At 41.9% G+C, this 26,776-nt stretch overlaps 1 protein-coding gene across 1 annotated transcript; it reads right to left on the bottom strand.

The window, feature by feature from the left end:
• Positions 1-1,842: 1,842 nt before the first annotated feature.
• On the bottom strand, positions 1,843-26,776 carry si:ch211-51a6.2 (neurotrypsin). The gene is made up of 14 exons (XM_031742097.2): positions 26,558-26,776; positions 23,297-23,336; positions 21,577-21,819; positions 20,384-20,519; positions 16,738-16,913; positions 10,104-10,251; positions 7,087-7,265; positions 6,539-6,680; positions 6,173-6,381; positions 5,932-6,073; positions 5,395-5,673; positions 5,139-5,261; positions 4,057-4,337; positions 1,843-3,067 (listed from the first exon to the last, which is right to left on the bottom strand). Exons 1-14 carry the CDS (start codon positions 26,627-26,629, stop codon positions 2,745-2,747), a joined length of 2,493 nt encoding a protein of 830 aa, XP_031597957.1. The 5' UTR covers positions 26,630-26,776; the 3' UTR covers positions 1,843-2,744.

Raw genomic sequence — 26,776 nt, 5'->3', positions numbered from 1 at the left:
GTGCTGACTTTAGGTTGGACATACATACAGAGAAAAACCCAACAATCATATGACAAGCTCTTTGGCGACAGTGGGAAGGAAAAACTCCCTTTTAACAGGAAGAAGTAGTAGTCCAGCCTAGAGGTAATAAATGCCTGAACTAGAAGATTTTCAGGGCCGAGTACAATAACCTCAGTTTGATCTGAATTTAGAAGCAGAAAATTAGAGGCCATCCAGGTCTTTATGTCTTTAAGACATTCCTGCAGTTTCACTAATTGATGTGTGTTATCTGGCTTCATGGACAGCAATTTAAGGAGAACATGTGGCTAAACATGTCACTCCTGGTCTGATTGGGGAGGGGACCAGAGAAAACTACAGAATCCAACATGTTTTGGCAAAGTTACACACTGATTCAATATTGATTTTATTGACCTCCGACTGACGTAACCGGGTGTCATTACTGCCGACGTGAACTATAATTTTACTGAATTTATATTTACTTTTAGCCAGCAATTTTAAATTTCCCTCAATGTCGCCTGCTCTGGAAGACAATTGACTATGGTTGCTGGTGTCTCTAACCTCACATGTCACAGAACAGAATCGCCAGTTACCAGAGTTTGATCCCCGGCGGGTGTATCGCTGAGTGGGGAAAAGCAGTTAGACACATGAATAGATTGGCGTTTAGGACTATGCTTCCTCCTCATCATCACCCAGCCATCCTGTTTCCCCAGCTGCTCAGGACAGTCTGCCAGGGGACAGCTAGCGGGGCCTACGCTACCTTCGGCTGCACCGGCTACAACAGGTCCCTGGCTGGCTACAGGTTTTTCAAGGCCCCGAAACTGATTCTCCTATTCTGTAATTCTGGCCTCAAGAGCTCAAAATATGCTACATTTATTACAAGTATCATTACTGCTAAAGGAGGCCGAGGAGTAACTAAGCATCTGACACAATGAGGAGGATAGTGCAGGGGGGACAGGTGAAGTAGCCATGCTGCTAGCGAGTCGACTATGAAGTAAGCTAAGCTAGCGAAACCTGAAGAAAGAGTAAGTTGGTACTGTGAATATAAATTAGCGAGTGAGTACACAGAGTGTGCTTCGGATGAAGCACGTGACAATTACACTATGAATCAAGAACGTCTTGATGCATGCTCAATCATCCAGGTAAGTAAATCCCCAAAAGCTGATTCTGTTCATCATGAAGAGTATCAGCTTTTGGGGTATTGAATAAGAAGTTACCTATAAGTTTTTAATTAAATTGCTACGCAGATAAGCTACACAAAAAGACCACTGTGTGTTGGAACAGGAACAGGAAGTGATACTCTACTGCAGAGAAAGCAAACACCAGTTTAGAGGCAGCAGCCAGAGTGTGTGTCTCTGTGAGTACCTGTGTGCACACCTGTGTGTGTGAGCACGCTTATGATCATAAGATTTCTCCATGAAAGTGTCTAATAGGGGGTATGGGGAGTCATATCCCTGCCCCCAGGTCATGTGGCAGGCATGGAGGAGACCTGGGCCCCAGACATCCAGAGGCCCCGCAGAGCACCTAAGGAGGACCACCACAGGAACAACCATGTTAAAATTAAAACTACTCTTAGGCTTTTATGTCTTCTGTTCTCTTTCTCTTCAATGGTTGCAGCAGATGGGTGAGCATTCCTGAGTCTGAAGAGCGTTCTCCTCCTGTTGAAAGGGAATCTTCCCGACCCATAGAGCCTCACAGCAGCAGATTGTTGGGGTTTTCTCTCTAATATTACTGTACAATATAGGCCTAAGTCCCTGGAGGTGACTGCTGCTGTATAAATAAAACTGAAATTAACTGAATAAATAACAGTGAGAGGGTTGGGGGTGACAAATCAAGGAGAAAAACCATCATAAATTATTTTAATAACATGAGTGGTCATCACACGCAACCAGGACAGCTTACAGTTTCGATGCACCTCGATTGTGATCCTACAGCCCCTGCACTCTGTTGGAGGGAGGGCAAACATTTCACATCATTTTCATAATAATGGAGATATTGTACTGATTTTTGGTTATCAGGGTTTTTTTTTTAATTTGTCAACTTTAATTTGTAAAGCTTAACAAAGTCAGCATAGTTTTTTTCTTAAATAATTAAAGGCTGTACAAACATACTTTTGCATGACATAAACATTATAATACTGACATACTGGATGCATAGTATGTAAAAGTACTATGGAGTGACAAGCTGTAAATGGGTGCATATGTTCCTGTAACAAGTAGTTTTTCATTTTAAGTAGGTTGACTATTTGAGATCAGCTGTGTATTAAATGTACAGCAGTAAAAGAAAGTGAATATTTAGATCATCCACCAAGTAACCACAACATCTGCTGAAATAATCAAGGGTTTTATATCAGCATTCTCACACATTGCTGCTCTGTGGACCAGGTTATTAAAACATATATTCTGCGTGCAGTTAATCAAAGCCTCACATGTATGTGTCATGTGAGCCTGCAGATCTTTCCAATGGACTTGCTCCATGTAGGTTTGGATTTTTTCCCCTTCATTGAGAAACTGATTTGTGTTTACTTGTGTTATCTTTGTCTAATTTTTAAATGTGTTTGATGAAACTGAAAATACCATACTGTGGCATTCAAATCCATTATGAAACAATCTGGAAAGTTAATCAGATGATCCAAACCAGTCTAGTGTGAGGTTCCAGGTGTAACACCCCAGCAGGTTTACTTCCTCTTAAGACAACAAGCTCTGAAACCACTTTATAACGCAAGATTGTTTGATTGTTTCTCTTGATCATTGGTTCTTGTAGGGTTTGTTGATAGCCTTGTTAATCCATCGCAGGAACCTGCTAACATGAGTGTAAACCCCAGGGAATGAGGGATTGCCACAGCCATGACCCCACGAGATGACTCCTGTCAGCACCCAGTGACCGCTCTCCCCTTGACAAACCAGCGGACCCCCACTGTCACCCTGGCAGCTGTCCACACGGTGGTGCTTCGACAGGCTCCCGGCACATAGCATGCGGCTGGTGAAGCGGTCACCATATCGTTTCTTACACGTCAAGGCTGGAAGCAGGGGGACCCAGGCCTGGAGCAAGGTATGCGAGTACTCTGAGTCTGACAGCAGATATAGAAAAGATGAAGAAAGTCTCAGTTGCATGAGAACGAAACATCTGATAGAAATGCAAGTGAATCCTAAATTTGAAAAACACTGGTGGACGAAAATACTGTAGAGCTATTTTGGTGAAGTTTGCAGTACAAAGTTTCTCTGTATTATTGTAGACTCTTTACCTTACAATATAAACTGCCACAAGGCAACTGTTGTTGTGGTTCGGCACCACATAAATAAAATGGAACTGCAGTATGTTGGACTGGTACACAGCAGATATGGTGTTCATGGTCAGTGTTTAGTTACATCAAAGGGAGCTGACATCAGTTTATATTTAAGGCTGATGCTGATTGATTCACTCACTGAATTCTACCTTTTATAATAAATCGTTATAGTGTCAGCTTGTGCATCATCTCCTTATATATTGTTGAATTCACCCACAAACCACAAAGAGCCGTGAATATTGGAGTAAACATACAGGACTGCTGATCAAAGCTTCACAAAAATATTATTATTATTTCTCAGTTATTCTTTTCTCCACACTTCACTGCTACACACATTTGTAGGTTTCCACCACCTGAAATTCCCACTTTTAACCCTGGTTATGTGTAGCCCATCCCAGAGAGGATTATTACTGGATCAAAGTGAAAGTCCAGTAATAATCAGAATTTTATGTTTAATAGGAGCTGTTGTGTTTCCCTAATTTTGATCACTTGTTTGAATAAATATATACTGACAAATGAAGAAAAAGTCTGATGTGGATGTATTCTCAGTTCTTTAGAAGGTAAAAGCTTAAAATGAGGACACCATGTGACTCTGTCCCAAAGTCTTCTCCAGATGCCAGACTAACATATATGGACACTATAATTAAATAAACTTTTGTTGCATTTTCTGCTCTGTAAAAACAAATCTAAAGACAAACAGATTGAACCATCGAATTCTGCAGCAAAGAAACATGCTGATAGATGATGAGCTGCGACCCTGCAGTGAAACTTACCTGTGATGCCCCAGCCAGTAATTACACAGGCAGTCAGCCTCTTCTCCAACTTGTCACCTGGCTCCGGCAGACACACAGCTCCAGTGTGAGGGTTGAATGCCACACAGTTTCCCTCTGTGCCTTTAAGGCGCAGCAGGGCTATATCATACTCCCAGCTTTGACTGTGGTACTTTCTGTGAATGATGATGCGTTCTGGGGACAACGTGCGTTCAAAGTCATCTTGTTCCACGGTGTGGTAGTCACCGAGACGTAAGACGTATCGCGCCGGGTCTCTGCCAAATCTGAAGGTGAGAAGAAAATCACTATTTAATGTACAGTCTTAAAGCTGAGGGGGATTTAATCTTAGCTAATCCAAAGTGTTTATTGAAGTTCAATCAAATGAAACTATAACCACACGGTGAATTTAAGAAAGCAGACTGGCTTTCTTTTTGATTACTTGAATTCATACTTTCCTGGTTGGTTTTAGATGTCTTTAATGGTCTTTAACTGGTCTCTGCATGGCCCCGCCCCTCCCTGAGCCTGGTTCTGCCGGAGGTTTCTTCTTGTTAAAAGGGAGTTTTTCCTTCCCACTGTCGCCAAAGTGCTTGCTCATAGAGGGTCATATGATTGTTGGGTTTTGCTCTGCATGTATTATTGTAGAGTCTACCTTACAATATAAAGCACCTTGAGGTGACTGTTGTTGTGATTTGGCGCTATATAAATAACACTGAATTGAACTGAATTGAATGCCAGAGCTGATAGGCAGGCAAAATACATAACTATCAGAACAATGAGGGCATGTTTCCCGTTAGAAAAACTAAATACCTTCAACTGTTGAGCCTCTTAAGTTTAATATAATAACTCCAAATATAATAGGTAGTTCATCACAAACCAGCACAAATACAGCACAATTGATTGACAACAATTGTGTTTGATTTTGTTAATGTGGGGGGGCTGGTTGACCTTGGATGGCCTCTAAAAAATTATTAATATCATTGAAACAAAAGCAGCACAAACGTTTGAATTTTGTTTGATTTGAAGATGGTGGGGGGGCAACTTCACTCACATTAGAAACATGGCCATCAGAGTGAACTGCCTCCTACCTCTTGAAGCAGTGGGCAGCAGTAACAAGCCAACAGGAGCTGATGAGTGAGGCGCCACACAGAGGATGACTGCCTTTAGACTGAGACCTGAGCCACAGGGACACCTGCCAGGGCCACTCACCCCTGAAATCAAAGAGTCAGACTGTCAGAGCTGTTTCAGTCTAAAAACACTGTAAAACTACCATGAGATTTCTTTAGCAGTAAAAATGTCCCACTAACATGAAACTTCTGAGTGCATATGTGCATGTACGCTAACCTCAGTGACTTTTCTCCTCCTATGATTCTACGCTGACGATGCTGACGACTGAGTCTGCGGCCACAGCTCTGCATTGCTTTGGCACCGTTTCCCAGGGGATCTAGTGTATAATCACAGATGACACCTGCATCTTCGCTGTGGCGACAATCATGGCCTTCTTGTCCTTCAGCTGGACACTGGCCTAAGGATGTTTCAGTTCCTAAGCATCGCACATTGTCCAGATGGATTGGACCCTGACCCTCACCAAAATACGCCATGGATCGAGCTTTAGCCACGCCTCTGCAAGGACACCATGGAGACAAAACAATCCACACTTCATACACACATTCATATAGCGCTTTGTTCATTGCCGTTATGCACTTTGCGATATCACACACTCTCCTACAGCCACCTATATGAATCATAACCATAAGCTCATTTTCACGCTCAATACAGAACACAAGAGGGTGAATCTTTCTCACTTACAATAGGAAAAACCACTGACTACTGTCCAGCCTTCTAGGACAAATATATCTGTAAAAATATTGTCATACTAACGTGAATCCCAGCTGTCTACAAACTACAGCTGCATTAACATCATTCCAGCCATCATCGCACACACTTCCCCACTGGCCGTTAATAAACACTTCCACTCTGCCTTCCCTCCTGGTCTCTCCAGCAACCAAACGCACCAGGGGCCCTGAAAACAGAGATCAGAGGGACAATATGCCGTTACTGCCACAGTGAAATGCTGAATTTCAGTTGGTGTTGGCCTGCATAATGCTACTCAGAAACTTACCTATAGGTGGGTAATTACTTTGAATCTCACTGGTATCACTGTGACAGAGAACACCTACATCCTCACTGTGTGAGCAGTCGTGTTGTCTCCATTGAGAATGAGTGCAGGCCAGTAAACTGGTCTCTGTCCCATCACACTGCACCTCATCCAGCAGGATCAACCCATTACCTTCTTCATACGCTCTCTCATGAGCCACTTCTGCTCGCCCCCTGCAGGCAGGGAAAATGCATGAATGAGATAAACAACAAAAACAAAAGTTCATTCAGACTATTGCTGTGTGATATACTATGGGAATACTTGGGAAAAGAATAGTGACAATCCAGCACACAAATAGATGTAGTGTGTTGGATGTAAAGACGCACTGACCTGAAACCGAGCTGTCTGCACACTACCTGGGCATTGAGCTCAGTCCAGTTGTCATCGCACACAGTGCCCCATTGTCCCTGGTAGTAAATCTCCACGCGACCCTCCTGGTCACTGTTTGCTCCCACCAGGCGAACTGCACCATCTGAGACCACACATTGCAAAATTACACACTTGTAAGTATGAACAACTTGTTTTACTGCTTTAGGTCTTTCAAAGTGTGCTACGTTTAGGTTGGACTTCAGCTTAATAATTACTAAAAGCAGCATATCAACACAAAACTAAAGGTGAAAACCAACTAACTAACCAGTGTTAACAAAAGCTCACAGGAAATTTTACCCACAACAAAAAACTGTTGACCTTGTGGCGGTTCTAAAGGAAAAAATAGGTCATCAAAGTCTTAGGACTAAAACAAATATTCAGAGCAATATCTATATGTCACACAGTGTGCCCATAAACACACCAGACCCAGAGGAAAAGCTGATCATCACTCTAATTTTATAGTCACATAGAGGGTGGGGTTGGTGTGTGCTTCCTTCCTTGGCTCTGACCTGTATATGGATTGCAGGACACCCCTGCATCTTCCATGTGTTTGCAGTTGTGCTGTTCCCAGTTGCTATGAGGACAATCTTCCAGAGAGAGTTCATTGCCTGTGCACTGAACCCGATCCAGCAAGACTGGACCAAAGCCCTGACCAAAGTGGGCCCGTGTCCATGCTTTGGCAACACCCCTGTTGGTCAGGACAATTGAAAATTTACATACGCACTACAAGATAGCAGAAAAATATTATGAATAGATGAATAAGCTGAGAATGTACGTTCCCAATCTATGTACAGTGAGCATTAGTGCTGGTATGTGATCCTGCATATAATTGTTTTCCTGTGTTATCTTTGATCCTGAGATCCCGCCCTCACATGTCTCCCAGTTGGACTTTTAGATTTTGTTTTTCCTGCTTCTGGACTTTTTCATCTCCTCATAAAGATTTGCTGTTTATTTTTTAACTGTACCACAAGTCTGCATCCTGGGTCCTGCACTAAACTGCGCTCCATTCATCCCTCCATCCTCTTCGGCTTATCCAGTTCAGGGTTGCAGGGGGGTTGAAGGCTATCCCAGCTACCTTATGGGGGCGAGAGATAGAGTACATCCTGGACAGGTTGCCAGTCTGTCAGAGGGCTAACACAGGGAGACAGACAACCATTCACGCTCACTTTCACACCAATGAGCAGTTTAGAATCACTAGTTAACCTAACCACACTAATTGCATGTCTTTGGACTTTGGGAGAAAGCCAGAATACCTGGAGAGAACTCACACAGACATGGAGAGAAACATGCAAACTCCACACAGAAAGGGCCTGGCTACATGATGGAGTCAAACTTAGGACCTTCTGTCTGTGAGGCAACAGTGTAAAGTAAAAGTCACTCAAGCGTGAAGTAGTTTTATGTTATTTATTATGGCATAATATTTCGTTGTGTTACAGTGTTCTTAATTGCACTGGTCAGAAGTAGCCACATTGACTTCTGCGTGTCTAAGTTGTAACAATGTTACCCAGTGTGAATTATAATGTTGCATTTCATAAGATATTTTGACTAAAATCAAAGTGCAAAGATACTGTTTGTGTTAGCTTTATCACATTTTAAAAGCTGTTTCTTAAAAACAAAAGCATAAAGACGTTCTTTGATTCTAGCTGCCATCTAACTACAGCCACGTCTACAGTGTAGCAATAGCTGTATGACATGTAAACAGTTACATGTGGTTTAACTTACCAGTATGACAATGCTGTGATCATCCAAACACATTTTCTGAAATGTTGTCTTCCTTCCAACTACACTATTGTTGGCTTCATGACCTCAGCTCCTTGTTGTTGCTCCCAGGCTGGAAAGCACAAAAATCTTACTCCATTCTGGAAATATGGTAAATGGACTAGTACGTATATACCACCTTTCTAGTCTATTGAGCACTCAGACTTGTTTCTACTTCAATTCTCATTCACTCAGTCACATAACACTTTTATCTTCCTACACTCACACTCCAATGGCTTCATAGGGGCATCTTTGGCACACGGCTGGAGTAGTCATGGATTTATCCACTGACAAACCGACTGATAGATGATGCATTCTACCACCTTAGTCACAGCTGCCCTATAGGGCCTACATCGTGGTCTTTACAACAGCAGCCCACCTTTCTGATGAGTTTCTAATGTCCACAATTTAATTTTCAAACCCAAAAGCAGTATCTATTATCAACTTAGGCTTTTGTAAACAAGGTTCCCATAATGCATTTTGTTGGTGATGTCACAGCTTTATAGAGGCCCGATAAATTAAGATGAGAAATGGTTTATCAGGAATGTATGGAACAGCATATTATTAAGCTATGAGTGTGTACGGGTGATCTTAATAAGTCTGTGTGGGTTCTCAGTCATCCAGGTCTCAGGAGCGATTGGACTTCTTTAAGGTGCTTTGCAGAACTTTCTCAAGTGTGGCTCTCGGGTGGTTTACCTCCTATCTATCTTAGCAACTGTAAGTTACAAGCAACTTAAAGAAGTCCAGTCATTTTTCTTTCCAGGCTCCATAGATGCTCTTAATAAGCTAGTAATAATGCCAGTAATCACAACTTGGGAGCCATGACAGCTGGAGCTGCTGCAGAGTGTGCAGATGTTGTGAGGGGACGCGGAGCAGAGCGATACGTAGCTGTCAGCACTGAGTGCATGTAACTTTCCCCCAAATAGTGACACAGAAGATTTTAGGGCAGGGTTCAAACACACGAGTGAATACAGACTTTCTTTTGCAGAAACTTCATTTCAATTGAAATTTGAATGTAGGGATGATTAAGCTTACGCAAAGCCCTGAACTCATTGTTCGTTAAGACTTTTACATGGAAGGACTTTATATGTAACAGGAGGGAGTCGATCCTGCCGTGGTCCTGAGTCATTTTACCCAGCATTTGTACTTTTGGGCTTTCAGGTTTTGTGACTCCGGGGTTTTTTTATGTTTATATTGTTTCTTGTATTTTTTCCCCTGAGTGTATTTAGCCCTGCTCTTAGTTTTCAGGTGTTTAAGAGTTTAATTCTTCTCTCAATGTTATGTCACCTTCTCTTGTCTCGTCTCCTTGATTTAGTTCAGCTGTGTGTCGTTCTCCCCAGCTATCTCCACTTTTCCAAATTGCCCTTCTTACTCCTTTGGGAGAGTGTTTTTTTTCACATTTCCCTGTGTTTTCCGGCCTGCACGTGTTTCCTGCTTTTAGGGTTCAGCAGGTTAATTCATTTATGTTTATTTGTTGTTTGTGTTGTTTGTGTTGCGTTGTGATGTGTCGTATCGTGTCGTGTTGTGTTATATGTAGTGCCGACGTAGGACAGTTTTCCAATTTCATTGTACTATTGTACTATGTATGACTGTGCAATGACAATAAAGAGTTATCTTGTCTTATCTTATCCCTTTTTTGAACCGTATGTTTCATCATTTTGTATTTTTCAATTAGTCAGTAAAGGCTTCGTTTTAAGTTCACCTCTGACCGCTACATACGATGACAGATCTTGCATTCTGTGTGTAGCAGCAGCTGATGTTTTCTTACCCCAAGCCCAACTGTCGACACACCACTTCTGCATCAAGATCATCCCATTGGTCATCACAAATGGTTCCCCACCTGCCGTTATGGTACACCTCCACACGCCCCTCAAATTCCTCCAGGCCTCCTACCAGCCTTAAAGGGATTCCAGTACCTGGCAAAGTGTTAAAGCAACAACTGAGCCCAACATTTGCATACTAGTGACAGTAATATGTTACTCTTGCTCATTATTATTATTGTTTTGAATGAACAACAGTATGATGCAGCGAGGTGAACGAGTGAGAAGTAAGTACCGAAGCCAACAAATTCCAGTCAGTTCTGGGAAGCAGCTGGTTAATTTCTTGAAACTTGATGAAATCTAATTACTGATCAGGAACTCAATGGGGATGTGGCGTCAGTCTGACTCTTCCTGACTCTTGGTGGCGCTGTCACTTGGTGTTCGCTCGCTTTGTGGTAGAGTATCACTTCCTGTTCCTGCTCAAACACAGTGGTGTTTCTGAGTAGCTTTTCTGCTTAGCAATTTAATTTAAATCTTTTGATACATCCCTTTTTCATAGTATAATCTTAACGTGCTTCATCTGAATCACCCTTTCTGTGTACTCACTACCTAATTTATAGCCAAAGTATTCACTCACTGTCTCTTTACTGTTTCGCTAGCTTAGCTTAGCTCGTAGCCGACTCGTTAGCACCATGGCTACTTCACCTGTCCCTCCTGCACTTTCCTGCTCATTGTGTCAGATGTTTAGTTACTCCTCGGCCTCCTTTAGCAGTAATGATACCTGTAATAAATGTAGCATATTTGCAGCTCTGGAGGCCAGGATTACTGAATTGGAGACTCGGCCGCACCCTTCATTCACCCGTAGCTAGCCAGGCCCCTGTAGCTGGTGCAGCCGAAGATAGCGTGAGGCCCCGCTAGCTGTTCCCGGCAGACCCCAAGCAGCTGGGGAAAGAGGGCGGCTGGGTGACGGTGAGGAGGAAGCATAGTCTTAAACTGAAGCCCCAGGTACACCACCAACCTGTTCATGTGTTCAACCGTTTTTTCCCCACTCGGCGACACACCGCCGGGGTCAAACTCTGGTAATTGGTGATTCTGTTCTCAGACATGTGAAGCTAGAGACACCGGCAACCATAGTCAATTGTCTTCCAGGGGCCAGAGCAGGCGACATTGAAGGAAATTTAAAACTGCTGGCTAAGGGTAAACGTAAATACAGTAAGATCATAATTCACGTCGGCAGTAATGACACCCGGTTACGCCAATCGGAGGTCACTAAAATCAATATTGAATCGGTGTGTAATTTTGCCAAAACAATGTGGGACTCTGTAGTTTTCTCTGGTCCCTCCCAATCAGACCAGGAGTGACATGTTTAGCCGCATGTTCTCCTTAAATTGCTGGCTGTCTGAGTGGTGTCCCAGAAACGATGTGGGCTTCATAGATAATTGGCAAACCTTCTGGAGGAAACCTGGTCTTGTTAGGAGAGACGGCATCCATCCCACTTTGGATGGAGCAGCTCTCATTTCTAGAAATATGGACCAATTTATTAAACCCCCAAAATATGACTATCCAGAGTTGGGACCAGGAAGCAGAGTTGCAGTCTTACACGCCTCTCTGCAGCTTCTCTCCTCCTGCTACCCCCAAAACCCATCTCCATTGAGACTGTGTCAGCTCCCAAAAGACAAAAACAAACCAAAACCAGCAATAAACAACTTAAACATAAAAATCACAAAGAAAGAACAATACAGTATCCACATCTGAACCAAAGAGTAAAACAGTGAAATGTGGATTATTAAATATTAGGTCTCTCTCCTCCAAGTCTCTGTTAGTACATGACTTAATAATTGATCAACAAATCGATTTACTCTGCCTTACAGAAACCTGGTTGCAGCAGGATGATTATGTTAGTTTAAATGAATCAACACCCCGAGTCATTCTAACTACCAGAAACCTCGAAGCACAGGCCAAGGGGCAGTGTGGCAGCAATTTTTCACACCAGCCTATTAATCAACCAAAGACCAAGACAGACTTTTAATTCATCTGATAGCCTGATGCTTAGACTTGTCCACCCCAGCTGTAAAACTCAGAAACCAGTCTTACTTGTTATCATCTATCGTCCACCTGGGCCTTACACAGAGTTTCTCTCTGATTTCTCAGACTTTTATCTGATTTAGTGCTCAGCTCAGATAAAATAATTATTGTGGGTGATTTTAACATCCATGTAGATGCTAAAAATGACAGCCTCAACATCACATTTAATCTGTTATTAGACTCAATTGGCTTCTCTCAAAATGTAAAAGAACCCACCCACCACTTTAATCACACTCTAGATCTTGTTTTAACATATGGCATAGAAACTGAACATTTAACAGTGTTTCCTGAAAACCCTCTGCTGTCTGATCATTTCCTGATAACATTTACATTTACAATAATTGATTACACAGCAGTGGAGAGTAGACTTTATCAAAGTAGATGTCTTTCTGAAAGTGCTGTAACTAAGTTTAAGAATATAATCCACCCACTGTTATCATCTTCAGTGCCCTGTACCAACATAGAGCAGAGCAGCTATCTGAACGCTACTCCAACAGAGGTCGATTATCTTGTTAATAATTTTACCTCCTCACTACGCATGCGACTCTGGATACTGTAGCTCCTGTGAAAACTAAGGCCTCAAATCCAAGTCCCTGACTCCGTGGTATAATTCTCAAACACGTAGCCTAAAGCAGATAAACTCGTAAGCTGGAGAGGAAATGGCGTGTCACAAATTTAGAGGATCATCATTTAGCCTGGAGAAATAGCTTGCTGCTTTATAAGAAAGCCCTCCGCAAAGCCAGAACATCTTACTATTCGTCACTGATTGAAGAAAATAAGAACAACCCCAGGTTTCTCTTCAGCACTGTAGCCAGGCTGACAAAAAGTCAGAGCTCTACTGAGCCAACCATCCCTTTAACGTTAACTAGTAATGACTTCATGAACTTCTTCACAAATAAAATTTTTATCATTAGAGAAAAAATTACCAATAATCATCCCACAGATGCAATATTATCTACAGCTACTCTTAGTACCATCAATGTTAAGTTAGACTCTTTTTCTCCAATTGATCTTTCTGAGTTAACTTCAATAATTAATTCCTCCAAACCATCAACGTGTCTTTTAGACCCCATTCCTACAAAACTGCTCAAAGAAGTCCTGCCATTAATTAATGCTTCAATCTTAAATATGATCAACCTATCTCTAATAATCGGCTATGTACCACAGGCCTTCAAGGTGGCTGTAGTTAAACCTTTACTCAAAAAGCCATCTCTAGACCCAGCTGTCTTAGCTAATTATAGGCCAATCTCCAACCTTCCTTTCATATCAAAAATCCTTGAAAGAGTAGTTGTCAAACAGCTAACTGATCATCTGCAGAGGAATGGCTTATTTGAAAGCGTTTCAGTCAGGTTTCAGAGCTCAGCACAGCACAGAAACAGCTTTAGTGAAGGTTACAAATGATCTTCTTATGGCCTCTGACAGTGGACTCATCTCTGTGCTTGTCCTGCTAGACCTTAGTGCTGCGTTTGATACTGTTGACCATAATATCCTATTAGAGCGATTAGAACATGCTGTAGGTATTACAGGTACTGCACTGCAGTGGTTTGTATCATATCTATCTAATAGACTCCAATTTGTACATGTAAATGGAGAGTCCTCTTCAGACACTAAGGTCAATTATGGTGTTCCACAGGGTTCAGTGCTAGGACCAATTCTATTTACATTATACATGCTTCCCTAGGCAACATCATTAGAAGACATAGCATAAATTTTCACTGCTATGCAGATGACACGCAGCTCTATCTATCCATGAAGCCAGGTAACACACACCAATTAGTTAAACTGCAGGAATGTCTTAAAGACATAAAGACCTGGATGGCCGCTAACTTTCTGCTTCTTAATTCAGATAAAACTGAGGTTATTGTACTCGGCCCTGAAAATCTTAGAAATATGGTATCTAAGCAGATTCTTACTCTGGATGGCATTACCTTGGCCTCCAGTAACGCTGTGAGGAACCTTGAGTCATTTTTGACCAGGACATGTCCTTCAACGCACATATTAAACAAATATGTAAGACTGCTTTCTTCCATTTGCGCAACATCTCTAAAATTAGAAATATCCTGTCTCAGAGTGATGCTGAAAAACTAGTTCATGCATTTATTACTTCCAGGCTGGACTACTGTAATTCACTATTATCAGGATGTCCTAAAAACTCGCTGAAAAGCCTTCAGTTAATCCAAAATGCTGCAGCAAGAGTACTGACAGGGACTAGAAAGAGAGCATATTTCTCCTGTTTTAGCTTCCCTTCATTGGCTTCCTGTTAAATCCAGAATTGAATTCAAAATCCTGCTCCTCACATACAAGGTCTTAAATAATCAGGCCCCATCTTATCTTAATGACCTTGTAGTACCATATCACCCTATTAGAGCACTTCGCTCTTGCACTGCAGGCCTACTTGTTGTTCCTAGAGTATTTAAAAGTAGAATGGGAGGCAGAGCCTTCAGTTTTCAGGCCTCTCTTCTGTGGAACCAACTTCCAGTTTGGATTCGGGAGACAGACACTATCTCTACTTTCAAGATTAGGCTTAAAACTTTCCTTTTTGCTAAAGCATATAGTTAGGGCTGGACCAGGTGACCCTGAATCCTCCCTTAGTTATGCTGCAATAGACGTAGGCTGCCGGGGATTCCCATGATGCATTGGGTTTTTCCTTTCCAGTCACCTTTCTCACTCACTATGTGCTAACAGACCTCTCTGCATCGAATCATATCTGTTATTAATCTCTGTCTCTCTTCCACAGCATGTCTTTCATCCTGTTTTCCTTCTCTCACCCCAACCGGTCGCAGCAGATGGCCGCCTCCCTGAGCCTGGTTCTGCCGGAGGTTTCTTCCTGTTAAAGGGAGTTTTCCTTCCCACTGTCGCCAAAGTGCTTGCTCATAGGGGTCATATGATTGTTGGGTTTTTCTCTGTATTTATTATTGTGCTATCTACTGTACAATATAAAGCGCCTTGAGGCGACTTTTGTTGTGATTTGGCGCTATATAAATAAAATTGAATTGAATTGAATTGAACACTAGAGGCCAACTCCAAGCCCATAGCACAAGTCACCATCAAGTGCGGGATCTACCAAGGAGATGCTCTGTCCCCACTGCTGTTCTGCATAGGCCTGAACCCCCTCAGTGAGATCATTAACAAGACTGGCTACGGATACCGACTACGGAACGGAGCGGTTGTCAGCCACCTCCTGTACATGGATGACATCAAGCTGTATGCCAAGAGTGAACGAGACATCGATTCACTGATCCACACTACCAGGATATACAGCAATGACATTGGAATGTCGTTCGGACTGGAGAAATGGCCTGTATTTATATAGCGCTTTACTAGTCCCTAAGGACCCCAAAGCGCTTTACACAACCAGTCATCCACCCATTCACACACACATTCACACACTGGTGATGGCAAGCTGCATTGTAGCCACAGCCACCCTGGGGCGCACTGACAGAGGCGAGGCTGCTGGACACTGGCGCCACCGGGCCCGGCCAAGTGTAGTCGGATGATAACAAAGAGAGGGAAGGTAGTCAGAACTGAGGGGATTGAACTACCAGAAGGCAACATTGCAGACATAGAGGACAGTTACAAGTACCTGGGGATCCCGCAGGCGAATGGGAACCATGAAGAGGCCGCTAGAAAAGCTGCAACCACCAAGTACCTGCAGAGGGTCAGGCAAGTCCTGAGGAGTCAGCTGAACGGTAAGAACAAGATCTGGGCCATCAACACCTACGCCCTGCCCGTGATCAGGTACCCTGCTGGGGTAATAAGCTGGCCAAAGGAGAAGAAGTAGAAGCCACTGACATCAAGACAAGAAAGCTCCTGACCATGCACCCATGCATGGAGGGTTTCAACCTAAGTCCAGCACCCTGAGGCTGTACGCTAAGCCGAAAGAAGGGGGCCAGGGACTGGTGAGTGTCAGCACCACAGTCCAGGATGAGACAACGAACATCCATGAATACATCAGCAAGATGGCCCCAACCAACCGCGTGTTTAGTAAATACCTCAGGCAGCACAAATCTAAGAAAGAGGAGGAAGAGGAGGAACAATCATGGAAGGACAGGCCCCTGCACGGTATGTACCACCAGCAGATAGAGGAGGTGGCTGAAACCAGAAATCCAACCAATGGCTGGACAAAGCTGAAAGACAGCACAGAGGCACTAATCACAGGAACAAGCTCGGAGCACAAGATCCACACCAGGCAAGACCCCAGGTGCAGGCTGTGTAAAGATGCCCCTGAGACAATCCAGCACATAACAGCAGGGTGCAAGATGCTAGCAGGCAAGGCATACATGGAACGCCATAACCAAGTGGCCGGCATAGTGTACAGGAACAGCTGTGCCGAGTATAACCTGGAAGTCCCGAGGTCAAAATGGGAGACGCCCCCAAGGGTGGTGGAGAATGACCGAGCTAAGATCCTGTGGGACTTCCAGATACAGACGGACAAAATGGTGGTGGCTAACCAACCGGACATAGTGGTGGTAGACAAACAGAAGAAGACAATAAAGTAATTTTGTAATTCTTTTTGTAATTTTGAGTATGTTTGTGATGTAAGGTCACAAATCTCACCTTCAGGTTCAGCACAAAGCACCCCTGCTTCGTTTCCGTGGTTACAGTCTCCAGTGGCAAACTTCCTGTTCCAGCACTCTAGCAGGGAATTCTCGTAACCACGGCAACCTAGACGCTCATAGTGGAAGATGGAACTGGGGCCAAAGTAGGAATGCTGTAGGGCTATACCAATCTCACTGCATGAAAAGTACATATACAGAGACAGTCTTAGTTTAACTATCATCCAGGCAGCAGAAATGTTAATAAAGAATACCTTTAATGGAAATTAAATACTTTAAAAATGACAGTTTTCCTCAATTGCTTGATGTAGTTCTCACACCGGGATCATTATTCTCACAACTTTGAGTGACTTGCTGGACCTGTGATCGTATGAGTCTTAGACAGTAATGCAGAATTCAGATAGGAAAGCCAAAAATATACAACCAATTTGTAGGTTCACAGGTCGGGCTGGGTCAGTCCCTCTAGTGTCCTGGTTTCAACTGTGAACATCTTAGATCTTCTGAACTGCTCAGATCTCACAATCTCTTCTTCACTGAACTCTTACCTGTTCACCCTTTCTCCCCCCTCCCCTACAGGACGTCACATCTTCTGAGATGACATCTGACCTCACCCAGTGGGACATCCAATCACATTAGTTACATCTAATCACCTGATGTCCACTCACACCTTATCATCATCTCTCTGACTTACACGATTTAACACAAAGTTTAAACTCTGCATGTTCTTCTTTTGTGTCATTCTTAACATAGCATACAGTACCGGAACATTCAACCTCACATGGATATAATTCACTTCATGTTTCACCGAGTTTATCTAATTCTAGATGCTAGATATGTCTTTAGCACATGTTCACATGAAGATTATTATATCAACTTATTTTTATGAAATCCTATATTTTATAAGACAGACATTTTCTGAGATTAGTGGCTGCTCAGTGTCATCCCTCCCTCCCTGTAAAACACACACCAAGGTCAGACTCTGTACAGTCTCTCGTGAGGCCTGATTAGAATCATTACATAGGTTTAGTTTCTAATTTATTATATGGGTTAAACTTACTCACTTTTAATATACTTGATAATATTCTGATCAGTATTAACCATAATTAACTATCAACAAAATCACATATGAATTATGGTTCTGTGGTCAACCATTAATACGCCTTCCTTCATTTAAAATCTGGACAGTTCTTATCTTCTGACACACATTCACACACTAATCTACCAAGGTTAGAGATGGATCGTGTACTCACATACAAAATCAAAACAGTCGTTTTTCCTACTTAAACTACTTTAATCATTTAACATATCAATCAAACTTACATTTTGATTTGTCTCTGATTAAGAAAAAAAGCTCTGTTTTTGCACCAATCAATTTGAATCACATAAGGCTGGATGTTAAGACCTTTCACTCCCTCTCAGCTGTAATGACCAGGGGCGGCCAGCGGGGACATCACTCTCTCTCGACCTCACATCACCTGACAACATCAACTTGTCTCATTGTGTTTGTACATACTGGTCTGTATTGGTATGTAGGCATGTCTCACTGGTTGAGAACTCCCTTAATTCTTTGTAGCATTGATTCACAAAAATTATTGAAACATTTCTTAGAGATTTTGGACCATATGACAGCATCATGCAGCTGCTGCAGATTTTGGTCATCCAAATTTTCTATTCCACTACATCCTGAAGTTTCTCAGTTAGAGATCATGTGACCGTGGAGGACACCGAAGTACTGCAATGTTTTAGTCTTCTCTTCTCCAATTTAGCTAAGTGTGTGGGAACTGTAACTCCTGTTTCTGGGTCTTAGATGACGGGAGGTAGTATACTACTGTTACCTTTGATCAAGATTTGACATATTGTGCTTTTAGACATGTTCTTCTTCAGTTCAATTCTATTTATTTAAGGCCAAATCAAAATAATGGTTGCCGTAAGGCTTGGTTGTAAGTAGTGGTTATTTGAGTTACTAAGCTAATTTTGCCTTCCTATCAGCTTCAAACAGTGTAGTGATTGCCCTCTGACCTCTGACCTCTGGTATTCTGCCCAGAACTCTGTCACTCACTGATTTGTTTTTATTTTTTGGGCCATTCTCTGTGCCCAGGAGATCAGCACTTTCTTAATTACTCAGCCCTAGTACTGCCAGCCTGTGCAGCACCAACAACCACGCCGAGCTCAAATTCACTTACATCACCTTTCTTCGTCGTTCTGATGCTTGCCTTTGCACTTCAGCAGGCAATGTTCTCATAAGCACAGATTTGCTGCCTGATTATATAAAGATGAGGAAAAAATTCCCTCATGTGAAAATTTAATTGTAAAATATTCCCAGAGCAAGGAATTTTGTAACACACCTTTTCCAATCATCCTTTCTTATTTTGGATGTCTACATTATTTTACTTTGAACACAGAAACAAAATTACTTCCAAAAAACAACAACAAACAAAAATAATTATCACCACACTGATGCTAATAGTCAGCTCTGTGTTCTTTTTGCTAGATAACATGTTGGTCTTGTCGGGTCGTTCTTCATCAGGACCACCGCGTGTTTTGGGTCTCAGCATGTTGGAAGACAAAGCAATGACCCCAGACCCAGTGTTACTGCTAAAAGCTGATCCTAACATACCCTCCTTTTGTCATGATTCCTTCCAGATTCCTCAAACACACTGAAGTATACCCACAGCATAATACTCCCACCACCGTGTTTCACTGTGGCAATGCTGTTCTTTGGGTTCTACACCTCTCTGTCTCTGTACCCAAAGAGCTCTAGTTTTGTCTGATCAGAACCAAAGGATGCACTACAGATATGCATAATGTTAGTCCAGGTAGTCCTCGAAGGTGTCTCTGCTGCAGAAGTGTAGTTGTTGTTGGTCTGCAGCCTCAGCCTCTGTCCATTCCTGTGCAGGGTTCCAGTGATCATCCTCTTTAAAACTACAGTTCCCTATTTGGATACATCATTCACGAGTGTCTAGGCAGCTGTTCTGGGGTCTTTAGACACATCTGTCACTCGTTTTATTTCCTGAGTCTTTGAAATTGTTGCTTCCTCCCTCTGCCAGACTTGTTGTGTACTGTGAATTTCATGATGATACTATAAACTATAATGATAAACTAATTTCCTTAGCTTTTGGCATGATGCTTTCTCAAGTGACAAACGTGGCCAGCAGAAATAATTTATGGTTTCTAATAAAAACTAGCATGTTTAGAAATGCTATGGTAAGAGCACAGTGCGTCATTTCTTCGCAAAAACACTGAATTTCATAGGTTTGCTAATAGTTTTATCTTGATCTAGATTTACGTTAACAAGCAGCTGAAAAGACATTAAAAGACATACATAATAAAGTGGCTGGACGTAGTATGTAGTGTGACTTTACCTTACTTCTTTCAATATTTCTAATTGACATTTCATTTAATGTCTGGATCAGTGGAACAGTTAAATACCACATTTTCTGCACAAGCACAGTAACATAATATTCTGTTACATTCAAACTCTGGTGGTAACCTGTTCTTGAAAGGCTTCTTTGGACACTGGTGCCATTTTTTCGTATGTTGCCGAAGCTGGAACTACATTACATTAGTAAATGCCACACTCTACTACTTGAGCCACAGCTACTCATGTGTGTTCTTCAGCTGGGTTAAAATTAAAGCTCTGCCATTACCTCAGTCCAAGCTGTCTGCATATGACACTGGCATCACGGTCAGTCCAGTGTGTGTCACATACTGCGCCCCACTTGTTATTCAGATACACCTCCAGACGGCCACTGTTGCCTGAACCCCCCACCAGTCTGGCTGCACCTACACACATCAGGAAGACTTTCAACAAGCAGAACTCGTACAATAATAACAAAATGAAATATCATTTTTAACAAGTACCTTTGTGAAATCAATGGTTTGATCATTCTAGCAATAGTGAAGTGTTACTGGCACCCATGATGGTACAACATAGCTACCCAGAGAAAACTGTGACTGTGTGGAACGCTTAAATTGTAACCTGTCACTTGGAACAGGAGTGAATATGCTTAAAAAGGAAAGAGACAATCGCAGAAAGATAAAGCCTTTTGCTTCAAAATTGAACTTACAAGGCGATGATGAAATGAATGCATATACAGGATACACCCAGGCCGTCTGCAGCCCCAAAAATCACTCAAGCCCTGAGACCATACAACTTGACAGCTGCAAGAAAAAAGATGGGAAGGCTCCCACGGCCAAAAGAGAACCAGAGAACCAGAGACAACAGGCAGCCATCCCTGTGAGAGGCTTGCTGTCCCAGCACAAACTGAGGAGAGGACCCCAGGTCCTCGGGTACACGCTGGAGCCTCTTCAACTAACTTTTCCTGGATCTGGAACATAACATAGCCCGAGATCACCTTGGGAAACTGGTCACCAAATCATGACAACAGTCTTCTCAAGGCAACCAAACAGAGCCTGAAACTCATTGTGAAGAATTTCCAGTAGCAACAGGTGTGCATCAGAACTGGACAGTCTTTAATCTATAGACTCCAACATGTTCACTGTTTCAGAGGAGTCCTCAGTTGTGCTTCCTTGGTGGATCGAGTGCCTTTACTGCTGCAACGAGTCGGCATCTTGTTTGGTTTCCCCACAACACCTAACTCGAAAACAATCATCGTCCTAATACCCAGAATATACTTTTATTACCTTTGAGACTGGCTACAAATAAACTGGTGGAAAAGAATAATGACTGAAATATTTGGAATCAGTTGTTCAGCATCATAGCGCTCCCACATCCATATATAGTGCAATCTGATCACTTTCTGACCACTTAAGGTGTTTTAGACTACAAGCCACATTCATCCATCCATCTTCAGACACCTGCTGCCCACCCTTAATTCACCTTGATGACAATCACAATAAGCCCATCCAATGGCCCCAGAGGTCTTTCGAAAGAAGCACCACGGTTTGGTTTCTCTGTCTGGGTTTCGGCAGAAGTTATGGTCTCCCAGGCCTCGGTTTGGATACTGCTGCATGTAGTCTGGGAAGTTAGTCCACTTTAAGCATGGGGAGCCTGCGTCTGTGTGAGAAACTGAGCCATTATAGTAGCCCAGTTTTGTGAGACCCTCTGAACAGGACAGCAGCACTGCAGACAGACAATCATCACGTCAGTCAGACAATATTTTAATAACATCACATTGTATACGTGCTTTTATTTTATACAAACACAAATGGTGCCTCCAACTGTCTGCTAGAGGAAGACATTCAAGAAATGTGTGAAACAATGTGATGCGACTAATGCAGCAGATATACAGAGCATCTCAAGATGTTAAAAATATAAGAGAGATGAGGTTAAAATAAATAGAAAAATGATTGTAAATAATAAGCCTTCACTCAGCGTAAACATGATGTAACTTCAGTGATAAGCACAAACAGAGCACTGTGATAATATCACAAAGACAATAATTCCAACACGTAGATGAAACATCTGGAATAAAGGGGAGTTGCTTCTCTGCTGCCACCGTCTTGCTGAGGGGTCTGACTATGAGTGCTACTGTTGCATCTTAACTCTGGTTGAGTTTAGTTATTTATTTACTCATTTAAACTTTCCCAGCTGTGCCCTAGTATAGCTGGTTTTTGTAGCATTTCACAAACAAATGTGGGCAGTTGCAAAGTGCCCTGTTTATGCAACGTAAGAAAGTGAAATGTTTATTTATTATTATGTTTTTTCATGTTTTGGCTGCAATAAAATGCATCTAATAAAAATTATTATTATTATTATTATTATTATTATTATTACATTCACCTGAATGACCGACTGGACTGGAGGACCAACAGTGACGCTGAGCAGACTCAAGCTCAGATCCTTTAATGGGTTCAGCAAGATGTTGGAGATCTTCAACCAGTCTGTGGTAACAAAGGCCTATTTTGCTTTTTGTGGTACAGTATTTATAGTATATATATTATTATTATTCTCTTGTCAGCCTTACTTTTCTTTAACTTACCTAATTTTTACTTTTCTTTGTTTTTATCACTGTTGTATATGTAACATTTCTCATGATATAAAACCCAAATGGCTAATAAACTGAAGTCAGGTGACATAAGGAATGCATGACAGTGATTTTTACCAAGGCTCGTTCTATTCTGTGAAGATGAAATAAGACTGGAATTGTTCATAAAGCTTTTTGCCAATCAGGTGAGCACGAACCAGAGAAACGACTCAAGGATTTTAGGTACGAAGCTTAGGTTGGATATAAAATGACGGTTATTGCAATTCCTCAGATGAGAGACTTCAATAATAATTTGCTTCTGGAGTTCTATGAAAGTGAAGTACAGTGAAGGATATATTAAGCTGGTGGCTTAACACTGATGCCATGGCCAACAATGTGAGGAAGGCATTTCACAGCAATCTGAAGCTTTTCCACACCCTGATTTACTCAACCCAAGACTAGGACTCAGCACTGGCAAAACATTACTCACCTAAAACAAAATAATTGATTTCACTGATACTTGCTGATAGTTGCACTGATTAGTAGTCTGATAGGTATACAAATGCTTAGCACATGGAGCCTTTGTTCCCCTCCAGCTGGATCTTAAAGACCAAAAACAGAAAAATTACTTACCTGCACTCTGTACTACATTGAAGTGTGCCCATTCAGAAATCTGTTAAAGAAAAACACAGAGAGTGGAACGCGACGTGAATAGGAATTACAGAGCAACAAGAAATACATATTTTAATAAAGCTGTTCAACTGTTATATTATAATAAAATGTGTAAAATGTAAATAAAGTTCATTCATTTGAAAAACTGATAAAGCAATAATTTATTCTTAACAAAACACTGAAAACTTAACACAGGAATGTTGAGAAAAAGCCTGGAAAAGTAAGTGGCACTAAAAAGAAACTATTTTAGGGACATTTTGGTAAATTAAATTAGCAACAGGTCACCAACATGCCTTCACCTTTGTATTGTAATAGAGAGAAAACCCCAAAAATTATGAGCAAGTGCTTGGTGACAGTGGGAAAGAAAAACTTCCTTTTAACAGAAAAAAATCTCCAGCATAACCAGACTTGGGAAGACGCAGCCATCTGCCACGGCCAGCTGGGGGTCAGGGGAAGAAGATGGGATAAAAGACACACTGTGGAAGGCAGCCAGAGATTAACAGTAACTGATGATTAAAAGCAGTGTGGTGTATAAACACATAGTGAGTGAAAAAAGGTGCGTGAAGAAGAAACACTCAGTACAGTATAGCCCTTAGCAGCCGAAGCCTATTGCAACGTGACTAAGAGATGATTCAGGGTCACCTGATCCAGTCCTAATAATATGTGTCATGAAAAAAAGGAAAGCTTGAAGTTTCTAATCTTGAAAGTAGAGATAGTGTCTGTCTCCTGAATCCAAACTGGAAGCTGGTTCCACAGAAGAGGGGCCTGAAAACTGAAGGCTCTGCCTCCCATTCTACTTTTAAATACTCTAGGAGCAACAAGTAGGCCTGCAGTGTGAGAGCGAAGTGCTCTAATAGGGTGATATGGTACTACAAGGTCATTAAGATAAGATGGGGCCTGATTATTTAAGACCTTGTATGTGAGGAGCAGGATTTTGAATTCTGGATTTAACAGGAAGCCAATGAAGGAAGCCAAAACAGGAGAAATCTGCTCTCTTTCTAGTCCCTGTCAGGACTCTTGCTGCAGCATTTTGGATCAGCTGAAGGCTTTTCAGCGAGTTTTTAGGACATCCTGATAATAATGAATTACAGTAGTCCAGCCTGGAAGTAATAAATGCATGAACTAGTTTTTCAGCATCACTCTGAGACAGGATATTTCTAACTTTAGAGATGTTGCACAAGTGGAAGAAAGCAGTCTTACATATTTGTTTAATATGTGCATTGAAGGACATGTCCTGGTCAAAAATGACTCCAAGGTTCCTCACAGCATTACTGGGGGCCAAGGTAATGCCATCCAGAGTAAGAATCTGCTTAGATACCATATTTCTAAGATTTTCAGGGCTCACCAAATATTCTGTCCTATCAGAATTTAGTAGCAGTAGGCAGAGTGTTCGCCCCATGATCAGAAGGTCGGGGGTTCAAATCTACCGAACGGCTACCCTGAGGTACCCCTGAGCAAGGTACCATCTCTACACACTGCTCCCCGGGCGCTGGACTGGTGGCTGCCCACTGCTTCACTGAGTGAATGGTTTAAATGCAGAGGAGTAATTTCCTACGGGACTAATAAAGTATACATTATTAAAAGGAGGAACAGAAAAAAATAATAGGAAGATTAGATTAAAAAATAAATATTTCTCCCTCCAGTTATTTTATTGTTCAACCTTGCCTGTCATGTCTTTCTACGACACAAATATTTGGCCCAACTAGTATAGTAGCAAATGTAAAAAGTGCCACCAGAGGGCCCCAAATACTTCATCTTTTTTTACACCTTCCATAAGAAGGAGAGAATATTGTAAAAGTAACTTTCCATTAGCTGACTTCTTTTAAATGGATTGTATCGTGGTTTGAAGAGATCGCTGTGAAATATTTAGAGCAATTTCCTTAAAGGCTCTGAAACATTCACACTTATCTGCAGTGTTGTGACACAAATAAAAGTGTAGACTTTGACCTGCTTACAATATGAAGCACACTGACCAATCGCCAATAAAGAACAAATGAACAAGCTGCGTTGATTGTTGTCTCTGTACATTAACATTAACTCATAAAACATAAAACAATATCCTCCAAAAAGTGGTTAAGGTTATTCACTTTGTGAAAATAGATAATTAAAAATAATTAAACACATTTTCTAACCAATTTCATTTTCTCTGCTGTTCTTTACAAGAGGGCAGAGGTGTGCATTTGGTACAGTCCAAGTCATTTCTGCTTGATGCTGTACAGCATTTGACTTGCTGTTCAAGTCAAATGTCTGAATCGTTGGAACAGGTTACTTCCTTTCTGTATAATCAGGTATAATGTAGGGTCTGTAGGAAAAAAAAAACTAAGGTGAAACTCGTGTTTAGACTGATTCTTATACAGCGCTTTTCTACTCTCCCGGAGTACTCAAAGCGCTGTATACAACATGCCTCATTCACCCCATTCGCACCCACTCATACAAGCACTTCTAAACTCAAGTGCAAACTAACCAACATTCACACACATTCACACTCTGATGAACGCATCAGGGGGCAACTTGGGGTCAGTATCTTGCCCAAGGATATTTGGCATGCAGACTGGGGAAGCCAAGGATCGAACCACCAACCTTCCAGTAGCTGATCTGCTGTACCACCTGAGCCACAGCCACCGTGAAACGGATTGGAAACGGATCTCTAAATTCTCCACATTTTGATATCTAGTTTGTCTTTTAAACCAGATTATCTGGTTTAAAACTCATTCTTAATTTAAAAAGGGCACGAGTGAGAAAATGTCAGTCTTTTCAGCCTTCATTCTAAATGTTCATTCTATGTCGGATCCACCGTTTATCAATCTAAATATTCATGTTTTGAGAAAAACCTGCTTGCGAAGGCACTACTGGGTTTTTTGGGTATTATTTAACAGGTCTGGTCGTTTCATGAACATTTAAATAAATAAATAAATAAATTGATATACCATTACTAATTCTAAGAGTTGATACGAAGCGAAAATGGAGGCAGTGAGTTCCAGTAATAGTGCAAAATACATTCTGGAAATTTGCCAACAAGCTATTAAAATAAATACGGTATTTATCTCTGCCTTTGTTTGGATTTTTTTAATGTTTAGTAAGTGTGATGGAAAGCGATGAGCGCATGTAAACAGTTTAAACTCAATATGCCACAGACCAGTGTCCCGATTTACTTGACATAATGTGTTCCGTGACAAAGACGGCTTTATATAGGCTGAGCGTGTTTGGCAGCAGCGTGCTCACCTCTGCAGACACAGCCAGCGCCACTAACAGACAACACGGGACAAATCCGGACACAGCTTTCCTCTGCTCCATCGTGCTGAGGAAACCATATTCTCTACACTTCCAGCGCTCACATTCACCAAGTCTTCACGGCCTCTGACAATCCTTCCTCGATAAGAAACACGCTTAAACACACAGGATACAGTCCGCTTTTAACCGAGGCCCCGACGTCCAAGTCGC

This window comes from Oreochromis aureus, linkage group 13, assembly GCF_013358895.1.
Source record: "Oreochromis aureus strain Israel breed Guangdong linkage group 13, ZZ_aureus, whole genome shotgun sequence".
In the NCBI taxonomy this organism is placed as follows: domain Eukaryota; kingdom Metazoa; phylum Chordata; class Actinopteri; order Cichliformes; family Cichlidae; genus Oreochromis; species Oreochromis aureus.
Note: the sequence above shows the minus strand (reverse complement) of the source record. Positions and strands in the feature narration are given on the sequence as shown.

Coding starts and splice junctions, on each gene's coding strand:
- si:ch211-51a6.2 (XM_031742097.2), bottom strand. CDS start 26,629: ATGGAGCAGAGGAAAGCTGTGTCCGGATTTGTCCCGTGTTGTCTGTTA. Junction 7,266..10,103: donor TGTCGACAGTTGGGCTTGGG/GTAAGAAAACAT, acceptor CCTGACCAACAG/GGGTGTTGCCAAAGCATGGA. Junction 6,681..7,086: donor GTCCTGCAATCCATATACAG/GTCAGAGCCAAG, acceptor GTGTGGTCTCAG/ATGGTGCAGTTCGCCTGGTG.